Below are 22,804 nucleotides of genomic sequence, written 5' to 3'. Positions count from 1 at the left end.
GAAAATAATAATGTTTCTTGAGCAGCAAATCAGCATATTACAATGATTTCTGAAGGATCATGTGACACAGAAGACGGAAAAAATTATGCTGAAAATTCAGCTTTTATCACAGGAATAAATTACATTATAACATTAATGTCATGGACTACATTTACCATCATCCTCTCTGGTACCCAAACGTGCACACCTGTGACTCATATAGCCCTCAGTCATTGGCCAAAAACTTAGTCAGCTGACTTGTTGCCTTGCTGCCTTATCAGGCAATGACTTTTTAGGCAGCGTTTGAGCTCGAAGGCACCTCACAAAACAGATTTCGGACAGACTTCTGAGACAGCATAACAGTTTAATGATCTACAGCAAAACAGAGAGAGATCTGGTGATAACTAAGTGAATTTTTAATTACTACAATAGTAATTTCTCACAAGAAATGACATCAAAAGTGATAAACATTGGTCAAAAATGTACATTTACACACAAATTGACCACCAACCGCAACTTTCCGACACCATGCATCTTTATTTTTTAGCTGAATTGTCACGGAATGGAAAGCACAGGACTGTGGGATATCTAAATCAGCGAAGGATACATCTATACATCTTGCTTTTGTAGTGGAAACGCTCATGTCGAATGTGTTTTAACTAGACTGTCCTCCAAAAAAAAAAAAAAACCCTATAGGTCGTTTTTTAAGCACCTTATTACGACCTATATTTACGTTTTTGAAGTCATGCGCACTCTAGTGGGCGTAAAAATAATGACAGTGTCGTGTTACGTCTGTCGTCATGAAATGACATATGACTGTCATTACCAATGAAAATGCATGTTCATTTAAATGCAATCTGTGGACTTTTTACACCATTTCTCCTATTTCCATTTAGCAAAACTAATTTTTTATTAACGACTACACCCACCCCCATCCCTAAACCTACCCTTATCCCTAAACCTACCCTTAGTGATTTATAGTGCATACACACTTTATGAGCACATGCTTTCCCTGGGATCGAACCTACGATCGCATGATCACATGATTGCATATTGTTATTGCAATGCTCTACCAATTGAGCTACGCGAAACCCGAAATATTATGCAGATAAACAGGGAACAATGCATTAAAATGAAAGTGTCCTGTTGTCGAAAGGGGCACAATTTTAGCAACCGCTCCTATGGGTCGTATTTCATGAATTAAAATGAAAGTGTCCTGTCGTCGAAAGGGGCGCCACTTTAGTAAACGCTCCAATGGGTCGTATTTCAGGGAAGTGACAAAAACGACCTATATGGTCGTATTGGTTGGAGAACATGTTGGTTTTAACGGTGCAAAGACCTTCTGCCTACTGAACGCGTAAACATTATGGGAAGTGCGCTATCCAGACGGGATTTAAACTTTGTCGGCTGGAGTGGAGACCACAGTTTGGTTTGAAGATGAAAAACATACCAAGCACAATGTTCTCTCACCGTTCCTGATTTCTAACACACACTCACAGCGTTCAGACGGTCTTTGCGGCTGTCAGAGCAGAAACGAAAGCTGATGCTCTCAGTATGTTTTTCCGTTGTCTCCAGGCGCGTTCATATCTAAATTGCACAAACTTACTTTGTTCATTAGATCGAAAGATCTGAAAAAAAAAAAAACATACATTTACCCGTCCTTAGACCATCCGCTCAAAGAAATAGGGACAGAAGTGGTTGAAAGTGGACAAAAGAGACGGATTAAAATACCAGGTGTAAATGCATCTCAGCCCGAGTGTTACAATTAAAAAAGAATGACTACTTTTTACTGTATTTTTTATCAAATAACTGCACCCTTGGTAAGCAGAAGAGACTTCTTTTGAAAACATCGCAATGACCTCAAAGTTTTGAATGGTAGTGAGTGAATAAAGGGATCTTTTTTTCTTTTTTCTTTTAAATAATTAATGGTTGATGAAGTAAAATCAACTAAAAATCCAGTTGTTAATTAAGTTCCACCATCTCGTCTTTTAAAATGTGCTTTCTTTTCATGTACTTTGTTTTATCTGTTTCCTCTTGCTCTGTTTCTCATCGTCTTTTTTATATTCTTTGCCCCTAAGATATCAGTGTAAATAACCCATTATATCACAGATATGACAGTTCGGGTGCTACGGTATGCCGACACCCTCTGTCACCCAAATGGCCGTAACCAACCACAGCTGTCATAATTACACAGAAATGACCTGTCACCAAGCAGACGCATTATGCACGACACAAACACAAAAGATTCCACACTGTCATTGGGTGCTTTGATCTGTTTCCTGATATGTGGTGGAAAACACTCTTGTTCAGACAGGTTTTAAATTGCTGAAGGAAATCATTTTTAGATCGAAACAAATTCCGACAGTTTTAATGTTTCGGAGCTCTGCAACACAAGACATCGGATGTGAGAATGCGATCGGGGGTGGAAGCAATACAGAGCTCTCTTTTTGGTTATCTTCTACACATACAGTTGTAAATATGTAAAAGTCCCTGATGTGATGCATGCGCTCGGTCCATATCCCATTCCCTCTTCTCTCAGCAACAGGACAGAAATGCTGACATTTCTTTTGACTCTAGGCTGTGATGTCAGTGCAGTGTCCCGAATGGTTGCTCCCAAGAGACAGGACAATTCATGTGCAGATTTTTAATTTTTTTGCTGTTTCTGGTCTGCAGTATAGCATTCTGTGGGTGTAGTAAACAGTGAGATGTAACTGACACAATGTTAGGTCTAACATTTACGTCAATCGATAGACATTATCTCTTTAATAAAAGGTTTGAGGGCTAAGACTGACAGATGAGATGCCTGCTGATCTTTGTGGATAGGAAAACATGACCAAAAAAGCAAACACACAAAAAGATAGAGATGGATAAATGTGTAATGGCAAGCTGTCCCAGTGAGAGGTCATTATAAGGACAGGCAGAGAGAGAGAGAGAGAGAGAGAGAGAGAAAAGAGCGAGAATGAGATCCAGGTGGTTTCAAAGTGGGACGCTGAGGTGTTTTTGTACATCTCGGCACCTTTCAAATTGAAGATTAACAAATTTCGTTTTATACTGAAAGTACAGATTTCTAGATAAAGCCTACTGTAAATACAACAAAACAGGACAAACATTGTATCCAAACCTCTGATTTTATACAATCTAAAAGGCAATTCTGTCAGTGCCTGTTTCTGAGTGGTAAAAATGAGCTGAAGACAAGCCCTCCAGCTCTGATGCAACATCTGCCTCTGAGTTCCAGGATGTCTTACACTGCCCAAGGCAAGATGAGAACACACTTTCAAAACATCCAGCTCTAGGACGGGAGCATGCAGAGAGATTCAGACCCGCCATGAGATGAAGAACCTACACACACACACACACACATGCACGCATGCTTGACACACTCATTGACAATCAGACAAGTATAATCACATGTTGATTATTAGGTGTTTAGGCTCAGTTTGAGACATTTGTTGTTATTATTATTATGATAATCCACCAGCATAGTCTCATTATGATTTTTCTATGGGAGTTCATGATTGTTAATAAACACAAAAGCACATGCTGTTTGTGTTGTCCAGATGACAAGATGAAATGAAAGTGATCTCTTTCCTTTATCTTAGTATTACAGCAGTGTTCTACATTTGTAGTCCTTTTTAATACATTTATTCATCTTTTTGTACTTCAAAAGTGTGGGGTCTGGAAGATTTTAGTAATTCATACATTTATTAGGCAAATAGGATGCATTAAATTCATCAAAAGTAAAGACATTTATAATGTTACAAAAAAATAATTGTTTCGCAAAATATTAATCAGCACAGCTGTTTTCAACATTGATAATGATATGAAATGTTATCTGAGCACCAAATTAGCATATTAGAATGATTTCTGAAGGATCATGTGACACGAGGGGCGATTTTATGATTTCAATATTAGGGCTCAGCCCCCTATGAGGGTATGATTAAAGAAATAATTTAATATATTGTTTGTATACTAGGGTAGGCATGAACAACACAGTAGGTTCTACACTAACTATCATGTCAATACCTGAATATTGAATTAATTTCAAATAATTTTAAATAACCAGCTAAGGCTATGTTCACACTGGCTACGTTTACATGCACCCAAATAATCCATCTGTAATCGGATTGACGGCTCAGACTGAAAAACGTTCTTGTAAACACCTTAAATGTGCCCTAGAATTAAAAATTGAATTTATATTGGCATAGTTGAATAACAAGAGTTCAGTACATGGAAATGACATACAGTGAGTCTCAAACTCCATTGTTTCCTCCTTCTTATATAAATCTCATTTGTTTAAAAGACCTCCGAAGAACAGGCGAATCTCAACATAACACCGACTGTTACGTAACAGTCGGGATCATTAATATGTACGCCCCCAAATATTTGCATATGCCAGCTCATGTTCAAGGCATTACACAAGGGCAGCCAGTATTAACGTCTGGATCTGTGCACAGCTGAATCATCAGACTAGGTAAGCAAGCAAGGACAACAGCGAAAAATGGCAGGATCAAATGTAAACAATATAACAGTATACAACACTCACATAATCCGACGCATGCATGCAGAATGCATGACGAACACTTTGTAAAGATCCATTTTGAGGGTTATATTAGCTGTGTAAACTTTGTTTATGCACTTGTTTAAGGCAAGCGCGAGCTCCTTGGGCGGAGAGCGTGAGCATTTAAAGGGGCCGCAGCATGAATCGCCACATTTCTAATTATGCCTCAAAATAGGCAGTTAAAAAAATTAATTAAAAAAAATCTATGGGGTATTTTGAGCTGAAACTTCACAGACACATTCAGGGGACACCTTAGACTTATATTACATCTTGTAAAAAAACGTTCGATGGCACCTTTAATTGATCCGATCCGAATTAAATTTCAATTTATTCCTTTTCTAATCCGATCCAACAGCAAAAAATGACCATGTAAACGCTTGAATCCAACTACTTTCTCAATCGTGTTCAGAAGTCTCATTAAGAATATAGACAAACATTATATTACCGTAATCATCTAGATTGGCAATATGGGTAAAATTTTTCTTCAACACATGTAATGTTTTAAACACTATTATTTTTTAATTCTACATTTGTGCAGTAAAATTAACTTTAAAAAAGATCTACATTTATTATTTTCATTCATGGAGATAACATGGAAAATGTGCAATGCTTTAGTGAAGAATGTCTGTCACCTGGCGGAAAACAAACACTTTTAACATGAAAATGACATGAAATTATCACTATAACCAGTAGATGGCTGCAGAGGACCACACATTAGCTCATTTGCCATTTCTACTCCTTTTTATAGTTCTTTTCACATGTTTTGCTTTTGGATTTATTATAAAAATAAGAAATTATAACAAATTTTAGCAATTTTATTGCACTTAAGAATGTAGTATAGCAAGAGTAGGAAAAGTCACAAAGTCTCATGCCATTTAGATGAAAGGAATTTCATAAATAAAAAAATAATCCCAGATTTTTCAGTGGATGGGAAACCGTCTTGAATTGCTCCTGCATTATGTAAATTGCATTTATGACAAAGAACCACACAGATGCAGATATCATAACAGTCTATCATTATGTTGCACACACGTTGTCCTCTGCTTTTGACCCTGGTGCTGCACTGCTATGGATTGAAGAACACGCTGAATAATGCAGACTAAAATACGGGGATGAGCCGGTTTCATACTGTATGAGTTTTAAAGGGGACTGAGGCTAAAACTCTCTTAAAATGGGCTTAGTGATGCTGAAGACTGAAGTAATGGCTGCTGAAAATTATGCTTTTTTCATCGCAGGATTTAATTAGATTTTAAAATATATTAAAATAGAAAACAGTCTTACCAACCCTAAACTTTTGAATGGTAGTGTAATTATAAAAATGCTAAATACTAAACACTATAAACTGTGTGTAGAACTTCGTTTTAGACAAAACAACCTCCAGCATCATGGAAATTTATTGTTAAAGATAAAATTTGCAACTAATAATATTCTGTTGTGTTATAATGCATAAAGTGCATACTAAGGCAAGTAGATGCGGTGCTAAACACAGCGTGATGTGTGAGTCAGGATGGCAGAGAGACAGAGAGGTTCTAACCTCAGCAGGGGATCAATCAAGCGATCATTAAGTGTGATGTTGTGCATTGATTAACCCCAGCATGAGGTCGAGAGAGCGATGGAACAGATTCCATATAACCTTCAGTTTTAAACCAACACACTGGTGGAAAATGAAACGGGTCAATGTTAGCTAACCTGAAGCAATGCAAACACACATATATACAGATTCTCAGGCACATACATACTTTACAGATGGTGTGTAATGGACAGACATGATTGACAGCTAGCCCACTCAAGCAGAATGAGGCCATGCAGAAGGCTTGTGCTGCAGTTGTGTGTTGCGATTGATTGCTGGTTTGCAATTAGAATTAGCTTCAAATAAAAAAAAAAGATCTAATGAATTGTACAAAGAAAGGAAATGTGTGTGTTCACTTTCCTGAAAAAGTTGATTCTTCAACTCTGCCCGAGAGTTGGGGTCGACTCTTAGCACAGGAATCAGCTATCGTTGTTGTTGTGTCTGGAATCACTCAATTGTTCGCTCATTCTCTAATCCCTATACAGAGCATGGCAGCGGAGTGCACTATATCAGTAAGAAGTGAACACTGCGTCATTATCATTATCATGCGTCAGGAGAGCTTGAGCTGTCGCAGAACTTTGTAACAAGCGATTAGCACCACCACTATGTTTCGACCAGAGCTGTTTCTTCTTGATATTTAACCTTAAAGGTACCTCTGTCTGTATTAGGTATTGTCAACAACTAGGTAACAACGTTGATAGCTACTCATCATTTCAAGGTAATATCATTGCTAAATTTGACTAATTTGGACAATAACACTAATGCTACGTTTGTGACAGATCGGATTTTGGATTTTTCCCAACTCTTTCTAGAAAATAACGTCTGCAACAACCGGGAATGCCACTCAAAGTCGCACATTTGGCGCGTGAACTCGGAATACATTGATCATTCCCGACCTCAGCGAGACGTGTCATTTGACGTCACTTCCAAGATGTCAGTGCATCCTGCTTCCATTGAATATGAACGTAAGAACAAACTTTAAAATTAGACATTAAGTTAATGCAATTACCTTCTGCTTTTCAATTTTATGTTATTTTTTATTCTATTTTGCAATAATTGACACAAAAATGTGTTTGTGTCATTGTGTCATGGCAACATGACGTGGTCAACATGTGAACATGACGGATACTATTGGGCTCACCGAGGCCTGAAGTGGGGCATTTAAAGGTGCTAAAGAGGATGTTTTGTTTTATAAATTTTTTGCAATATTACTTGAAACTGTCTTTACTAACTGATAAAAGATTATTTATTAGGTGCACTGAAAGAAATAATATTAATATACATCATCTGTGCACGAGGTAGGGCCTTAAATACATCAGCCAATCGTTTACGCGATCATCGTAAACGATTGGCCCTCTGGCTTGTCAATCACTGCCATGACGTTCCTTGTGCGAGACGTGCGCGGCTGCGCTCTCCAGTAACTTTCCACACTCCACAGGCGCCGCATGCAATGTTTTTGTCAGGAGACAGGAGTAACAACTGCAGATTATGAGTTACCTGCGGTGAGTCCGACATAATGAATCCACTAACACGACACAGCGAATGCCGGTGGTAAACACTCGTGTTCCAATACTCGTGCACGAGTTTTGGGAGGCGTTCCCTCGAAATGAGCTGTGAAGGGGGTTTGTTCTTACGCATGCGCTCATTTCAAAAACTCAGTAACAGTCTTTGGTTTCTCAGTCGACGAAAAGATCCTCTTTAGCACCTTTAATTTGGGATATTCCGACGTCCAACCTTGTCTGGAAGACTAACCAGACACAATAAAAGGCATCTTTTCCATGTTAATCGAAGTTTTTGGCCTAACGGTTTCTGTTTTTCTGCGACGTCGCGGCTGAACACAACACAAAGTATGGCAATGATAATCTCAGTTATGTGCTTTATTTAATGTTAAAAGGGTCTAATGCGAGTTTGAATGGGCTATCATTTTGTGTGTCTTTTATAGCCGTACTGAAAGCAACAATTGACAATTCACCTCAGATCTTCAAAATAAATCAAATGAAACAAGAACATTTAAACTCATTGTGAACAGTCAAGTATATTCTATAACAAAGATTTTTCAGTAACTCAGTATATATTTTAATAATGTTAAAATGGTGTAATATTCATGAATATGTACTTATCCATTTCATTGCGAAAGCTGGGAGCTTGCAAAGAGACCCGCCCACACGCTTTTCTGATTGGCTGTGATTTTTGATTGATTTTATCATGTCTGGTGTGGATAAATTGTTTGTCATTGGAATCTTATCGCATCACGTCTAGTTAGGACACACGCAAACCCTATTTTGATGTTTAAAAACTACTGTCAGGAATTACTAAAGAAACGCAGTGAAAAATTAGCGCTGAAAAGGCGTGGGCAGTTATTTTTGCGGCTGACCTTATTGCATATGCATTTGTATGAGTTTCCCTATCAGACGCAAAATTTATGGGAGGAGAATATTTAAATGAATCACACAACACAACTTACTAAGGTTTGCGCTAGTCAATTTACTGGTATTTCCGCCATTATTTAACGTCTTAAACCAGACGTTAATTTGCGCTGCTCTTGGTAGATTGCGTTAGTCATTATGGAAATTATCCGGCTATGTCAGTGTTCTTTAATGTGTGCATTGTCAGTAAATCACCTGCACAATTTTTCACTCCCTTCTGCGCTTTTATGGGATTGCGCTCTCTTGCTAATTTGCCCTATTTAGTAAATCTGGCCCTGTAAGTGGATTTAAAGGTCCCGTTTTTCGTGTTTTTTTGAAGCTTTGATTGTGTTTATAGTGTGCAATATAACATGTGTTCATGTTTCGCGTGTAAAAAAACCGTATTTTTCACATAATTTACTTATCTGTATACCGCTGTTTCCACTGTCATAAAAACGGGCTGATGACTTCCTTGTTCTATGAAGTCCCTCCTTCAGAAATACGTAACGAGTTCTGATTGTGCCAGCGGTTCCTGTGTTGTGATTCGACAGCAGTTTAGTGCATATCTTGTCCGGAAAGGTCACGCCTCTTACCATAACGTGGAGATGCACGCGCTCAGTGTTATTGTAAACATGTCTTTAATTTTACCCTATCAATTTGAGCCGGAATCAGACCCGGTGATTGGACTGCGGGATGAAAATAACAGCGTTTCGACAACATGGCGACAAACACACTCTACAAACGCAACTCTTGTGTATTCCTGTGGGCGGAGGTTAGTCAAAAAACTGTTTTAGTGACGTCATTAAAGAAGGAAGTAGAGGGATGTAGTCCAAACTGGCCGTTCGATGTAGGCGACTTCTGTTAAATAAAATATCTCGCTTGGCATTGAACTTTGAGCGTTGAAATTTTACTGATTTTATTTATACTCTAACAACAACATTACACACTAACTAAAGTTTGAAACATGGGATCACGAAGAACGGGACCTTTAAAGTGTCATGAAACCCCAAAACACATTTTTTGAGATGTGAACAGATATGCGCTGGCTGAACATCACTGAAAACACTACAAGCACTCATAAATTCAATCAACAAGTGGAAATTGTTATTTTTGTGTTTTTCTGAGCAATTCCGTTCTTCCGGGTTGAAAAGCAAAGTCAAAGCAATGTCACGGAATCTGACATAGAAGCGTGCCTCCGGAGTGTGTGATTGGCTGCTGGGGCTGGAGAGGCACGATTCTATGTCATCCGGTTCCGCACGGAACGCCGTGATGAGTTCAACCCTCGCAACACGGATCAAAGTTCATATACACATAATTCACATACTCTAGTGCTCTAAACATCAACCTAAACGTAAACATGTACGTGCATATTTTTAATCACATCTTCTTCAAATGAAATATATGTGCAAATAAGGACACTGATAAAACCTGATCATAAACAAACACCGGGTGACATAACCTATTGTATGTTGGTTTCCTCAGCTTTTCCATCAGAGAGACATTCAAGCTTTTAGCCTAATGGTGTTCATAAATTAAAATAGTATTTAATTAATCAGATACGCCCAGTCAGATGCACATAGACATTTCCTCGCAGGTTTCTCCCGTGACTCTCAATCTCAAATGATGTGAATGTGCAAACCCGACTCTGCTTACACTACAAAACTACTGCATGGCCGTGAACGTTCACAAATCTAAACTTTAATTGCACATCCACATTCATTTACATCATGGAAAATTGGGTCTGTACCTGGGTCTGTGCATCCAATTGAGGCTGTGAACGGTGATGAATGCTTTTGTTTGGGTGCTTTCTGGCATTCTCGTGACTCGTATACGTTAGCAGGGGAAAGAGAGAAAGATTCTTTTAGAGTCACAGGGCTCAATAACGTGTCTCTCTCCACAAATTTGTGGGCAGTCAAGCAGATGGTGAACATATCTCTGTCTGTTGAGGGTTTCAGAGAACATGGAACGGAACTACCATTTCATTACAGTTGTTCAGATCACTGGAGCAGAAAACCTGAGGCAAGACCTCATGGCTGTGGATATGTGTACATCCCCATGTGTGTGTGTGCGTTTATCTGTTTTAGGAGGATGTGCGGACCAATGCTATATGAAATCGGCATTTCCAGTTTTCTTTGTTAATTTCATTATATACTGAATAAAGTAAAGTAATATTTATTTTAGATTTCTGTCCTTCCTTTGAAAGTCCATTCCACTAAAAATTTGACTCCTCAAAAAGTTTATAAAGACATTTTAAAAGCAATTCACATGAATCAAGCTGTTTAATTCAAGTCTTCTGAGGAGACACAGTCACATTTTATGATGAACATTTAATTTAGGCTTTTATTCACAAAAACACTGCTCAACCATACTTGCTTGAACAAACATTATTATTTTTCATATGGATTTTTTTTTACAATATTTTATGCATCAAATGTTTGGACTTTCAATGGAGGATGAATCACTCAGGGTTCATTAAAAATATCATCATTTGTGTTTCAAAGATGAACAAAAGCCTAATGGTTTGGGAACATCATGAGGATGACTAAATTATTGCTGAGAATGTTCATTTTTGGATGAACTCATGCCCTGCATAATGTGAAAAGAAAATACTAAATTAATGTGACCACAATTTATGAAATGGTTTGGATTCGAAAATTTTAATAAGTCTGAGTGTATCAATCTTTTAAAAGAAGTATAATTCATCAGCATATTTTAGAAATGAGTGTAAAACAAATTATTCTCCAAAAATGTAGTTGATGAACTGCACTGAATTGAAAGATGTAAACAACAGCTTGTAACAAAGAGCCTAAATGTGATGCCAATTAAACATAAAGTTAATTAAAAATGGGAAAATCACAAATGGAAGAGAATGCCTGAGGCAGACCTACTGGCAGTGTTAGTGCTCTGTGAATCCATATGTCTCCTGTGTTCACTTTCGCATGTTTTTTAGAAATTGCATTTAGCCAATTGGGTAACACTTTCGAACGCTTTTCCAAATAATTAGTAATTCCTTTAAAATGTTGTAGTAACACTTGAGTCATTACTATTCAAAACCTTACAAAAGCTTACAATGACTTCATTCATTATTAGGGAGTTAACATGTTTTTTACTTTAAAAATAACTAGTAATTCTTTCTGAATTATGTGAGTCATTGCTATAGTGGGTCACCATGATCTTCACTTTAAAATTATGCATTATTTGTATTAATTATGAACCTGTATACTGTATATTAGTTCTCAGTAGTCCTCTGAGGTATGAAAAAAAAAATCTAGTTACTGATTAGCTAATAGTGAACTACATTATTCAACTAAGTGCTATTACGTACTACAGTAATTCATTAATCAGTGTTTTTTTTTTTTTTTACTAGAATGTTAATATTGTGTTACTCATTTGTTTCTGTGTAGTTATTCATTAATAATGGAGCAGTATTAAAGTGTTACTACCATGTCATGTCATTAAATCATTACATAAAAATGATCTACAGTGTATTACAGTAAATACAGCATGGTAAATAAATAGTATGGTCATGTTTATGTTGTGCTTTGGTTGTGTTAAATGTTTCTAAAGAAACAGCACAAAGTGAAGAATCATTCACTCAAAGATGTATTTGGGCGTAAATTTAAGATTTATATTGAATTGCATATAAAATTTCCATCCATTTGGATTACACAGATTAAACATGAACTAATAAACTTAATGTGATGCACATAGTTTAACTGTTTATCATATTTGTAAAATGCATTTATTCAAATTGCTTAGAATCAGCATGAATCTGCTCATAGTGAAATCAATTAAATTTATACAGTTAAAAAGTATGAACATGGTTAGCCGGAACAACCAATATTCAATTAGTTAAAATGAGTGAAATTGAAAGATGAATGATACGTAAATAACCTAGATATTGTTATTCAACTCATCGACTAGCATGTGCCGTCATGTTAATCTTTTGTGCAAATCCAGTGTTGAATTGATCCTCGTTTGTGAAGAAGTCCGGCGTAAAATGACGGCATGACAACAACACTCTACTACAACAACTCTTCCTCTTCTCTAAAGCAGCCCAACATGGCCACACCCCCTTTGTTGTGTGTTCTCGGGGGCGGGGTTTATGTAAATTTTAGGGTTAGTGATGTCACTAACTGGGAAAGAAGCTCATTGTAGTCCCTACCAGCCATTTGTTGTAGTCCTTAAACAGCGATTTCTGTAAAAGAAAATATCTCCCTTTGCATTGAACTTTGAGTGTCATAACTTTATAGATGTTGTTTATGCTCAAACAGCAACATTACACACTAACTAAAGTTAAAAAAGTGAAATCATAATCAACCACCCATTCAGTTTATTAGTACTATTACACAAATACTGTATGCATAACATTAAGTTTATTATAGTGGATGGTATGGATGGAACATGCGATTCAAATACATAAATTTTAAATTTAGGCCTAAATATTTTATAGTGTTGTTAGGACTCAAAAATCAAGGCTGTTGTGCAGTTTGAGATGTGTAGTGATACATTTATGTTGTGATATGTAGTATTTATAATCCACAGCACCTTCACAAACACCCTAAAGGAAAACCGCTCAGTAACAATAACATGCGTTGCCAAAGGCACAATTAAAGACTACACGCAAGTCCGCTGTCAGAAATAATTCATGTAAGAACATACGCTCTGTCAAGCTCTCTTTCTTAATCTTCTCTCTCTAGTTTTATTTCTCTTTTTTTCTTTGAACTTGCACTTTTTCTCACTGGAATACATTCACGTGTTAGCAGATCACTCATGAAATATGCATCTCACATTCATCTGTGCGTAACTTACATGAAACATCAGCAATGTTGTTTTTCATACCCACACTACGCATAACCTGATTCAACCTGATTCTGATATTTGTTTGTTTTCGTGAGGTTAGTTAGGCTACTAGGGTTAGGTTAACATTTTGTTTAATAACAAAGAGAGAGGATAACATTTATATGAGGGGTTTTTTTGTAGTACAGATGCTCTTTTCCTGACCTTTAGAATAAACCTTAGGTTAAGCTTCTCTTTCCTGTCCTTTAAATGACCCAGAAGAACAACTGTGTGTAATGACAATCAGCTGCAGTTTGACTGAAACATGTTTCAGGGAATTCGGAGATGACAGGTACATATCAAAACTGATGGACAGATAAAACTGAAGATATAACTATAAATACATATCACATACTCAACTATAGATGTCGGACAGCAGAATAAGCATATTATATATCTTTGTCTGTCAAAGATAAGTGTGATGCAAGGGTGCAAGATTATAGGTTCCCAGTGAACATTCTCAGAACTTTAGCTAACGTTGTGACAAGGTTCTCTTAAAGTTATGAGCAAACATGGTGTTTAATAATGTTCTCAAAACATTCGACAAAAACATTATTTATCATTAATGGACTGTTTTTACCTGAAAGGTTTATTTGGATGTTCACCTAGCGTTCTTTTTATTTATTTTTTTTTATGTTATTACTTGTTTCCCATAATGGAAAACATTAGCAAAACATTCTAAGAGAACATCTTTGTATTTAGCTGGGTCAGTATTCTGTCTTCCTGCAGGAACTGGGCTTTAATCCTCACTGTCTCACTCTGGATTACCGCAGATGGCCATAATTATCTGCCTAGACACATGCAGGTCACACACAAACATATGTTACACACACACAGGTCAATGACAAACAAACACGAGTCACACACGAGAGACCTAGAGAGAGCAGAAGTATAAATACTTTTTTGTACACATTTCACATGTACTGACCAAGGAAGTCTCTAATGCCTGAGGAAAGCTTTACATTAACAGTCCCATTCATCTTAATGGCAGTTGCCCAACAATCGCAGGGCCCCTCAGAGGTGTGTGACCTGGATTCTGCCATCTTGGCTCCTGGGCACTTAGTTCCTGGTAACATTTGTCATGTGGCTGATTACTCGTCACAGGCAGTGGTTAGAGAAAAAATAAATATATATATATATATTTTTTTAATATATAATTTCCAATGGTCCCCGCGGGTCCTTAATAAGTCGTAAAATGTCATCTGTCACAAATTTAAGGTCATAAAAAGTCTTGATACCTTAAATGGTATAACAACAAAAGTCTTAATTATTATTTTAAAAGGTCTTAAAGGGGTCATAACATGAGAAATCAAGGTTTTTTTTTTTTTTTTTACATTTAAGAGGTAAAATCTAGTTTCATAGATTAAAACATCCTCCTCATTATAAACAAAGCATTTATTTAATCAACCTCCAAAAATGGCTCGCTTTGATAATGAGGGATCTGTGACGTCACAAAGGCAAACACATTTGCATATGACTGCCTCCAGAGCAAGACATCGACGAATAGTTATACACCATCACACCATAGGCCCCGCCCACTGGCATTCAGTCACTTAATGGTTGACATTTTCCTGATATTGGATGAATGTGAGCATCGCATCAAAAGCAAATATAGCCCATTAAAATCACTTTTTTTTAAAAGTTGAACAGGACAATTGGAAGAGTGAAAGAACGTTCACTTTGATGTGTCTAGTTTAAACAGCTTGTTACGAAAAATCACATTGAAATCGCACTTAAACGTGATTCTTAGTGTGATTATGAAATCGCGATTATTTAGCAGCCTTTGCGGGAAGCATTTACCACTGATCACAGAGCCGTACAGCTCTGACAAGCTGCGCATAAGATAATCGCAGCCTTTGCCAAATCCCATGCATTTAATTGTGATAAATCGTGCAGCCCTAGTACAGACTTCAGAGGGATCCCAGCATCGTAAACAAGTGGATGCTTTAATTTTAATGGCGTCTCAGATCACATCTCAGAATTATATGTTTGTTCGGAGCATTTTGTTTTGTAAACGAGGTACAGTGTAATGGAGAGTTCACAAAGAAACTTTTGTTGAAAGATGAAGCAGCCAAATGTATTGACAGCAGCTGCATCACAAACTAAATGATTTCATAATGATTTGTATGTAAATGACAATTTTATATGGATAATGTTTTCAAAACACTTACTCGCATGCAGTAGTGAGTGGGCGTTGATACTGTTTGCTATACAAAAATGTTAGCCAATCATAACAGTGGCCGTTTACTGAGGAGCCACGCCTTAAAAACGGATAATTTCAGAAGCAGGGTCAGAATGAAGGTTCAAAAATTTTTTAATCATATATATATATATATATATATATATATATATATATATATATATGTTTGTGCTAAAAACTTAATTGACATTATAAGTGCTATTATAACCCCAAGGAAAATATTAAAATAATAATAAAAAAATAAATAAATTCAAATTTCCAGATAGAGAAAAACAAGATTTGTGATACAGCCTAATGTGATTATTAGACTTAAAAAGGCAACGATTTAATTACATAAATGTGAGAACCACACACTGCAAAATAAAAATGCGGCACTGTACATATTCTACAGGTTCAAGGTTTCAAAGTAGTTCACAATCAATGAAAACTGCACATTTATGCCAAGTGATTACTTATGATCTACTGTTGATGAATTATGACAGTGTATCTATCTATCTATCTACACTATATTGCCAAAAGTTTTGGGACGCCTGCCTTTACATACACATGAACTTTAATGACATCCCATTCTTATTCTGTAGGGTTTAATATGGAGTTGGCCCACCCTTTGCAGCTATAACAGTCTCTTCTGGGAATGCTTTCCACAAGGTTTAGGAGTGTGTTTATGGACATTTTTGACCATTCTTCTAGAAGCGCATTTGTGAGGTCAGGCAGTGATGTTGGCGAGAAGGCCTGGCTCACAGTCTCCGCTCTAATTCATCCCAAAGGTGTTCTGTCGGGTTGAGGTCAAGACTCTGTGCAGGCCAGTCAAGTTTCTCCACACCAAACTCGCTCATTTATGTCTTTATGGACCTTGCTTTGTGCACTGGTGCGCAGTCATGTTGGAACAGGAAGGGGCCATCCTCAAACTGTTCCCACAAAGTTGGGAGCATGAAATTGTCCAAAATGTCTTGGTATGCTGAAGCATTAAGAGTTCCTTTCACTGGAACTAAGGGTTCAAGCCCAACCCCTGAAAAACAACCCCACACCATAATCCCCCCGCCACCAAACTTTACACTTGGCACAATGCAGTCAGGCAACCACCAAACCCAGACTCGTCCATCGGCTTGCCAGGCAGAGAAGCGTGATTGGTCACTCCAGAGAACTCATCTCCACTGCTCTATAGTCCAGTGGCGGCGTGCTTTACACCACTGCATCTGACGCTTTGGACTGCATCTATCTATCTATCTATCTATCTATCTATCTATCTATCTATCTATCTATCTTTATATCTTTATATCTTTATATCTATCCATCTATATAAGGGGTTCTCATTTCACAAGACAAAAAATTTTGCATGTCATGTGTACTGTATCTGGTCTTACTGGTCTGTTAGTCATAATCTCTACACAAAGTTTGTGTACAAGTACATAATAGTGTCTCCTCTACCCACAACATCTGTTCTGTGAACATTCTCTGGTCATTTCAGGCTTTTACACCTCCATGTCTGTTATTAGGATGACTTGTAGGAAGGCTTCTGATTAACATGAGTATTTTATTTTCTCCTGGGGAGAGGCATTGAAATAAATAAATGAATGAATAAACCATAACCAGCATGACATTGGCAAAATTGCTGCTTTACTGGGTAGATATAACATAATTGATGTCTTACGTGTTTGTGTTTATCTGAAAATCTGTGTTTGAGTTACAATTTTGTACAACGTACAAGCTATTTCAAGAGACTAAATTGGTCTTTTGAAGAAGGAAAAGTGTTCTCTTACATTTACATTCAAGGCATTTAGCAGATGCTGTTATCAAGGGCAACTTACAAAATTGCTTTAACATCGGGTACTAGAACATTGTTATCAACAAATGGCATGCATCAAATTTGGAAAGCTACCTGCTGGAAAATAAGTGCTTCCTATACAAATACAAAGAAAAACAAATAATATAATAGACGATAAAAATTGAGTTGCAGATCTGCATGGATTGGATGAACGGAGGAGCCTGACCTTTATTCTAGGTTGTGTACAGACTTTTACAAAAGTGTTTTGAACTTGATTTAGCAGTTATGGGGAGCCAGTGAAGGGAGTGTAGCAGTGGTGTGATGTGGGAGTACTTGGAAGTTCATAATATTATTTTTATCATCAAGAGAGAGAGAGGAAGGCGTAGGTGGAGGGTTGTAAAGCAGGGAGTAAAAAGAGCAGAATAGTTTCCTTGGGGCAGCAGCATCAAGCTTTGCTTCATAGCTCTTCTGCAAGTTTGGAATATGAGGCAAAGTAATCTGGAGTTTTCGCATTGTAGTGTGGAGTGTGGAAACAGAGGCGACACGTGTAGTCATGTGACACATATTGTACTGAGATTTATAGTGGTGTGTGCCTGCTATTTGCCATTTACTTTCACAGTGTTGCTAAAGTTAATTTGTAAAATCTTCATATTACATTTCTTCAAATATGACAAAACTGACTCACAATTGCTGTCCTGCAGCAAAACATGAGGGAAATTGAGTTTTAGACCACACATAGAATAGCTATTGAGTGCAAACTTGACTTTCCAATAAGTGTTAAGCAGGGCTTGACATTAACACTGCCAACCCGCCAAATGCGGGTATATTTCAGCAGTGGCGTGTAACACAGTCACTCCTACTAGCCACTTTGGCGGGTTGAATTTATATAGGCTATAATATATACATTTTTCAATTGTAGTCTTTTAAAAAGGCTTCTGAAATAATAAACTAAGTGCAATGTAGTGTTTAGGGATGCATGATATATCGGCCAACATATCGGTATCGGCTGATATATGTTAATATTTAATGTTATCGTTATTGACCTGATAAGAAAATTTGGCTGATATATTAAAGCTATTTAATATATAACGCGATATATTATCAGATCCGCCATTATGGTTTTGAATTGCTTGAAATATGATTGAAATCACTTCAGAAAGGAAAATACAGTTAAGTGCAACATACAGCGCAAGTCTGTTATATATGCTACGTAATATTATAATGAGAACATTATAATTGTGTGCATGTGACATGGCTTTTAATGGTGCAACTTTTGTTTTTATAATCAGGCTCGCAAATATAAAAGTTTTGATTTAGATTTATCAGCCAATATATTGGTTATCTGCTTTCAAATATAAATAATTGACGAGTTATCGGTATCGGCCAAAATGTTCATATCGGTGCATCCCTAGTAGTGTTGTCAAAATATCGAGTTTTTTGTACATATCGATACTGAAATACCTGAAATGCTTCCAATACTCATTTTCTGCAGAATAGATACACAATACCAGCTGCTCTCTCTCTCTCTCTCTCTCTCTCTCTCATCTCTCCGACAGCAAGTTGACACACAAACCCGCCTTCCCTCATTCACTTGTTTCATTTGCTCCGGATGAATATTGTTACTGTTTTTCTCATTCTCGCAGATTTTGTGCTCACACCCAAAGTGCGTGCACATAAAGCCACCTCTCAGTACTTTCACTGCTAATTGCACTTAAACAGTCAAATACACACAAAATAATGTCAAAATGTTTTAAGTGAACGAAACCGTTGAGAAAGAAAATGCATGTGTAACATTATAATGGATTTGTGCGTCCGGTATTAAAGTGACAGCAGCCTAATATACCTGCTGTCAAATTATGAGATAATATTAAAAATATCTATATGGCAGTTTTTCCCCATGGTATCGATGTCAAAATTGTGGCCAGTAACTTCGGTAAACCATCAGCCACAGTGGCTGGTGAGCAAAAAATTAATGTCAAGGTTAATGTCAAGCCTTGGTGTTAAGATATTTTGCTAATAAAATGATTGTGCCAAAAGAATAGCTAGTCTCATCTCAGTGAACTTTTATTACTTTTCACACATGCACAGTACATTTATTTTAGCATTCGACATTTCAGTGTGGATGAGAAACTTTAGGAAAACACTTGAAAACGCTAGTGTGGCTGGAAAGCGCTTTGAATTGAAAGTGGTGTTTTCAAATGTATCAGGATTAATGTAGACATAGCCTTTATTGTGACGGAGGTGTGGACCAGGCCAGCTTGGTGGAAGCAGGACAGAAAGTCAAAACAAGAGAAAAATGCAACAGTTGATGCAGCTGCTTTGGTAGCACCTCCGAATGAAGATCTTGGTGTGTGTAAAAAGGTCTAGGCCGAGGACTGCAGGTGTTGAAATGTTTTCAGTTGTGCAAACGTGTCTAATACATGTTTGTGTTTTGTGGTCTACAGGTTTATACACGGTATGGGAAATGTTACACGTTTAATGGAAACAAGACGTCACCCAAGCGGGTGAGACAAGGCGGCACTGGAAACGGCCTGGAGCTGATGCTGGATATCCAGCAGGACGAGTATCTGCCCATCTGGAGAGAAACCAGTGAGTGATGAACGCAGCTGCTGCCATTTTGCACCTCAGTTATAGACTGTAGTGAAAATAACCTTGAATGACTTCAGTGTTTATGTTACTGTAGTATTGCTGAGAAGGCAATTGTTTTATATTATTTATTATTTCTCATACAGTTTGGTTTTTATGATTTTTTAAAAGAAGTCTCTTATGCTCAATGCTGCATTTATTTGATTAAATATACAGTAAATACAGTAATATTGTGAAATATTATTACAATTTAAAAAAAATGTAATTTATTCCTGTGATGACAACATTGAATTTTCAGCATAATTCTAATCAAATCATTCTAATATTATGATTTGATACTCAAGAAACTTTTCTTATTAGCCTACTATGGAAGCTTGTTTCCACCACTGAATTAAAAAAAAAAAAAATGTAATAGCGACTTCTCACAATTCTGACTTTTTTTCCTCGCAGTTGCCAACGCAGTTGCCAACAGTTGTTTACAACTGTATAAACTTGCAATTGCGAGAAAAAAGTCAGAATTGTGAGATTAAAAGGTCGCAGTTATCTTTTAAATTGTTTTATTTCATGGTGGAAACAGGCTTCCATATATTACCCACAGTTGAAAACAGTTTTTTTTTTTTTTTTTGTGGAAGCTGTGTTTTTCCAGGATTCTTTAATGAATAGAAAGTTCATAAGAACAGCAATTTTTGTAACATTATAAATGCTTTTACTGTCACTTTTGATCAATTTAATGCATCCTTATTGAATAAAATTATTAATTTCTTTTAAAAAAATTACTGACCCCAAGCTTTTGAATGGTAGGTAAAATTTAGAAGTAAAATAAGTACTATTATTTGGTGAGCATTCATGCAATAAGCAGGATAATGTCCAATTAGCAGGTCATTATTGCAAAATAAACCCCAACAGTGTGAATGGGACCTAGGGCCCTATCATACACCTGGTGCAATGCAGTGCCAGGTGCAATGCAAGTGTTTTTTGCTAGTTTCAGCCCGACGCAGGTATCATTTTCATGTCCTGTGCCATGTTGTTTAAATAGCAAATGCCCATGGGCGTGCTGGTCTGAAAACAAGGTGTGTCCAGGTGCATTGTTGGCGTGTTGCTATTTTGCTATTTTTAACTAAACTGCACCATTGACCAACAAAAACCTGGTCTAAAGTCAATAGCGCAATATTTTTTTTTGTTATTTAAAGGGCGCGTAATATGCACCTAGGTGGGTATTACATGCCAAACATGCCAAATATTAAAAATAAAAGGATTACAATGTAAAAGATTATTATTGTGTGAATAAAGATAAAAATGCTTTGGAGGAATCTGGCTTATCCCATAGATGGTCTGTCCACGCACTTTAACCTTGCACAAGAACAGATCCGTTTCCTTGCTAGAGAAGCATTCAGTTTTTCAGCTTGCAAATTCCACCATGTAAATAGCGAATCCGCCATGGCGCGAGCGCAACTGGTTTTAAAGGGAATGGGAGATGAGAGTCTAATTGGTTTATTGCACGTTACGCCCAAAACACACCCATTACACCCATTAGAATAGGGACAACCCTTTTGGACCATGCGCCTGACGCGCCGACCATTTTTCCCATTGTTAAACTAACAAAAGTGGATTTGGACACGTCCTAAGTGCGCTTCAGACCATGTGCTTAGATCGTTAAAATAGGGCCCCTGGACACAGAGCGGATTTGCAAAAATTCACTTTCAAAAGTACAAACAAATACAGTGTCTGTCAGATTTTTTACCAATACAATTTGTCCATCTTCAGATGAGACGACGCTGGAAGCAGGTATTCGGGTTCAGATTCATAGTCAGAACGAACCCCTTACATCCACCAGCTGGGCTTTGGGGTCTCTCCAGGATTCCAGACATTTGTTTCCTGTCAGGAACAGAGGGTAGGTTTAACTGGGGGTAAAAACCAGACTCCTGTTGCTTGGCAAAAAAAAAAATATATATATAATAGGTCTAAATTCAATACCAGGCTGTTCTAAACTCTTGAATTTCAGAGATTTTAAATTAGCAGCTAATTTACAAAAAGTCAAAAAGATTTCAAGGCTGACTGGGATATTTTCTAATTGAGACTGCATGTGCTAAGTATTTCACAGCTATAGGGTGCACTCAAGCAGAAAAAGAAGCAGAGACAGACTTTTTCTCGAAATGTCTGCTGTTTTTCTAGCTAACTTACCTGCCACAGCCGTGGGGAAACTGTCGGGCTTCATCTGAGCCTGTGATCCCAGGATACGACACCTACAGCGTCAGCGCCTGCAGACTGCACTGCGAGAGCACACAGGTGCAGAGAGAGTGCAACTGCAGGATGGTGCATATGCCAGGTGCGTGCTGGATGTGAGTGGGAGAGTTGTCATAAAAACTGTCTGTATCAGTAAGAACAAATGTGCCGTGTTGGTACTCATCACGCCTTCACACAGCTCATCTGTAAAATTGTTCTTAATGCTGCTGACAGATTGGCAGCTGCATCCCAACATTCCTGGTTTCACTGTTGAGACAGTGGTGTTCTTGGAAATGAGCATTTGAAACCTTTATAAAGCAGACTTCTGTAAATGATAAACAAGCCCTCTTGCTGATGTGTTGGTTATGGAAGCTTGTTTCTTCTACAGAATAAAAAAATTTTAAAAAAAAAAGTAATTGCAACTTTTTATCTCACAATTCTGACTTTTCTCGCAATTTTATGAGTTTTATGAGTTTATATATCAAAATTTTGACTTTCTCAGAATTGCAAGTTTATATCTCACAATTCTGAGAAAAAAGTGAGAATTGCAAAGTCAGAGTTGTGAGATATAAACTTGTAATTGTAATAAAAGTTAAAATTGCGAGATATAAACTTGTAATTCTGAGGAAAAAGTCAACATTATGAGTTATAATCTCATAAAACTCATACAATTGCGAGG

General features: G+C 37.2%; 1 protein-coding gene and 1 long non-coding RNA gene across 2 annotated transcripts in view; one reads left to right on the top strand and one right to left on the bottom strand.

Moving 5' to 3' along the window:
* asic4b (acid-sensing (proton-gated) ion channel family member 4b) overlaps positions 1 to 22,804 on the top strand; it is a 45,776-nt gene that overhangs the window by 14,574 nt on the left and 8,398 nt on the right. Inside the window, 4 exon segments of the mRNA XM_048200562.1 lie at positions 19,761 to 19,905; positions 21,667 to 21,717; positions 21,720 to 21,793; positions 22,075 to 22,228. Of these exon segments, the coding sequence (XP_048056519.1) occupies positions 19,761 to 19,905; positions 21,667 to 21,717; positions 21,720 to 21,793; positions 22,075 to 22,228 (424 nt within the window).
* Positions 1,516 to 22,222, bottom strand: LOC125274302. The gene is made up of 3 exons (XR_007186231.1): positions 22,084 to 22,222; positions 21,644 to 21,777; positions 1,516 to 3,318 (listed from the first exon to the last, which is right to left on the bottom strand). It is a non-coding gene; the product is annotated as an uncharacterized LOC125274302 (long non-coding RNA).

The sequence above is a fragment of the Megalobrama amblycephala genome, linkage group LG8, assembly GCF_018812025.1.
Source record: "Megalobrama amblycephala isolate DHTTF-2021 linkage group LG8, ASM1881202v1, whole genome shotgun sequence".
Lineage (NCBI taxonomy): Eukaryota > Metazoa > Chordata > Actinopteri > Cypriniformes > Xenocyprididae > Megalobrama > Megalobrama amblycephala.
Note: the sequence above shows the minus strand (reverse complement) of the source record. Positions and strands in the feature narration are given on the sequence as shown.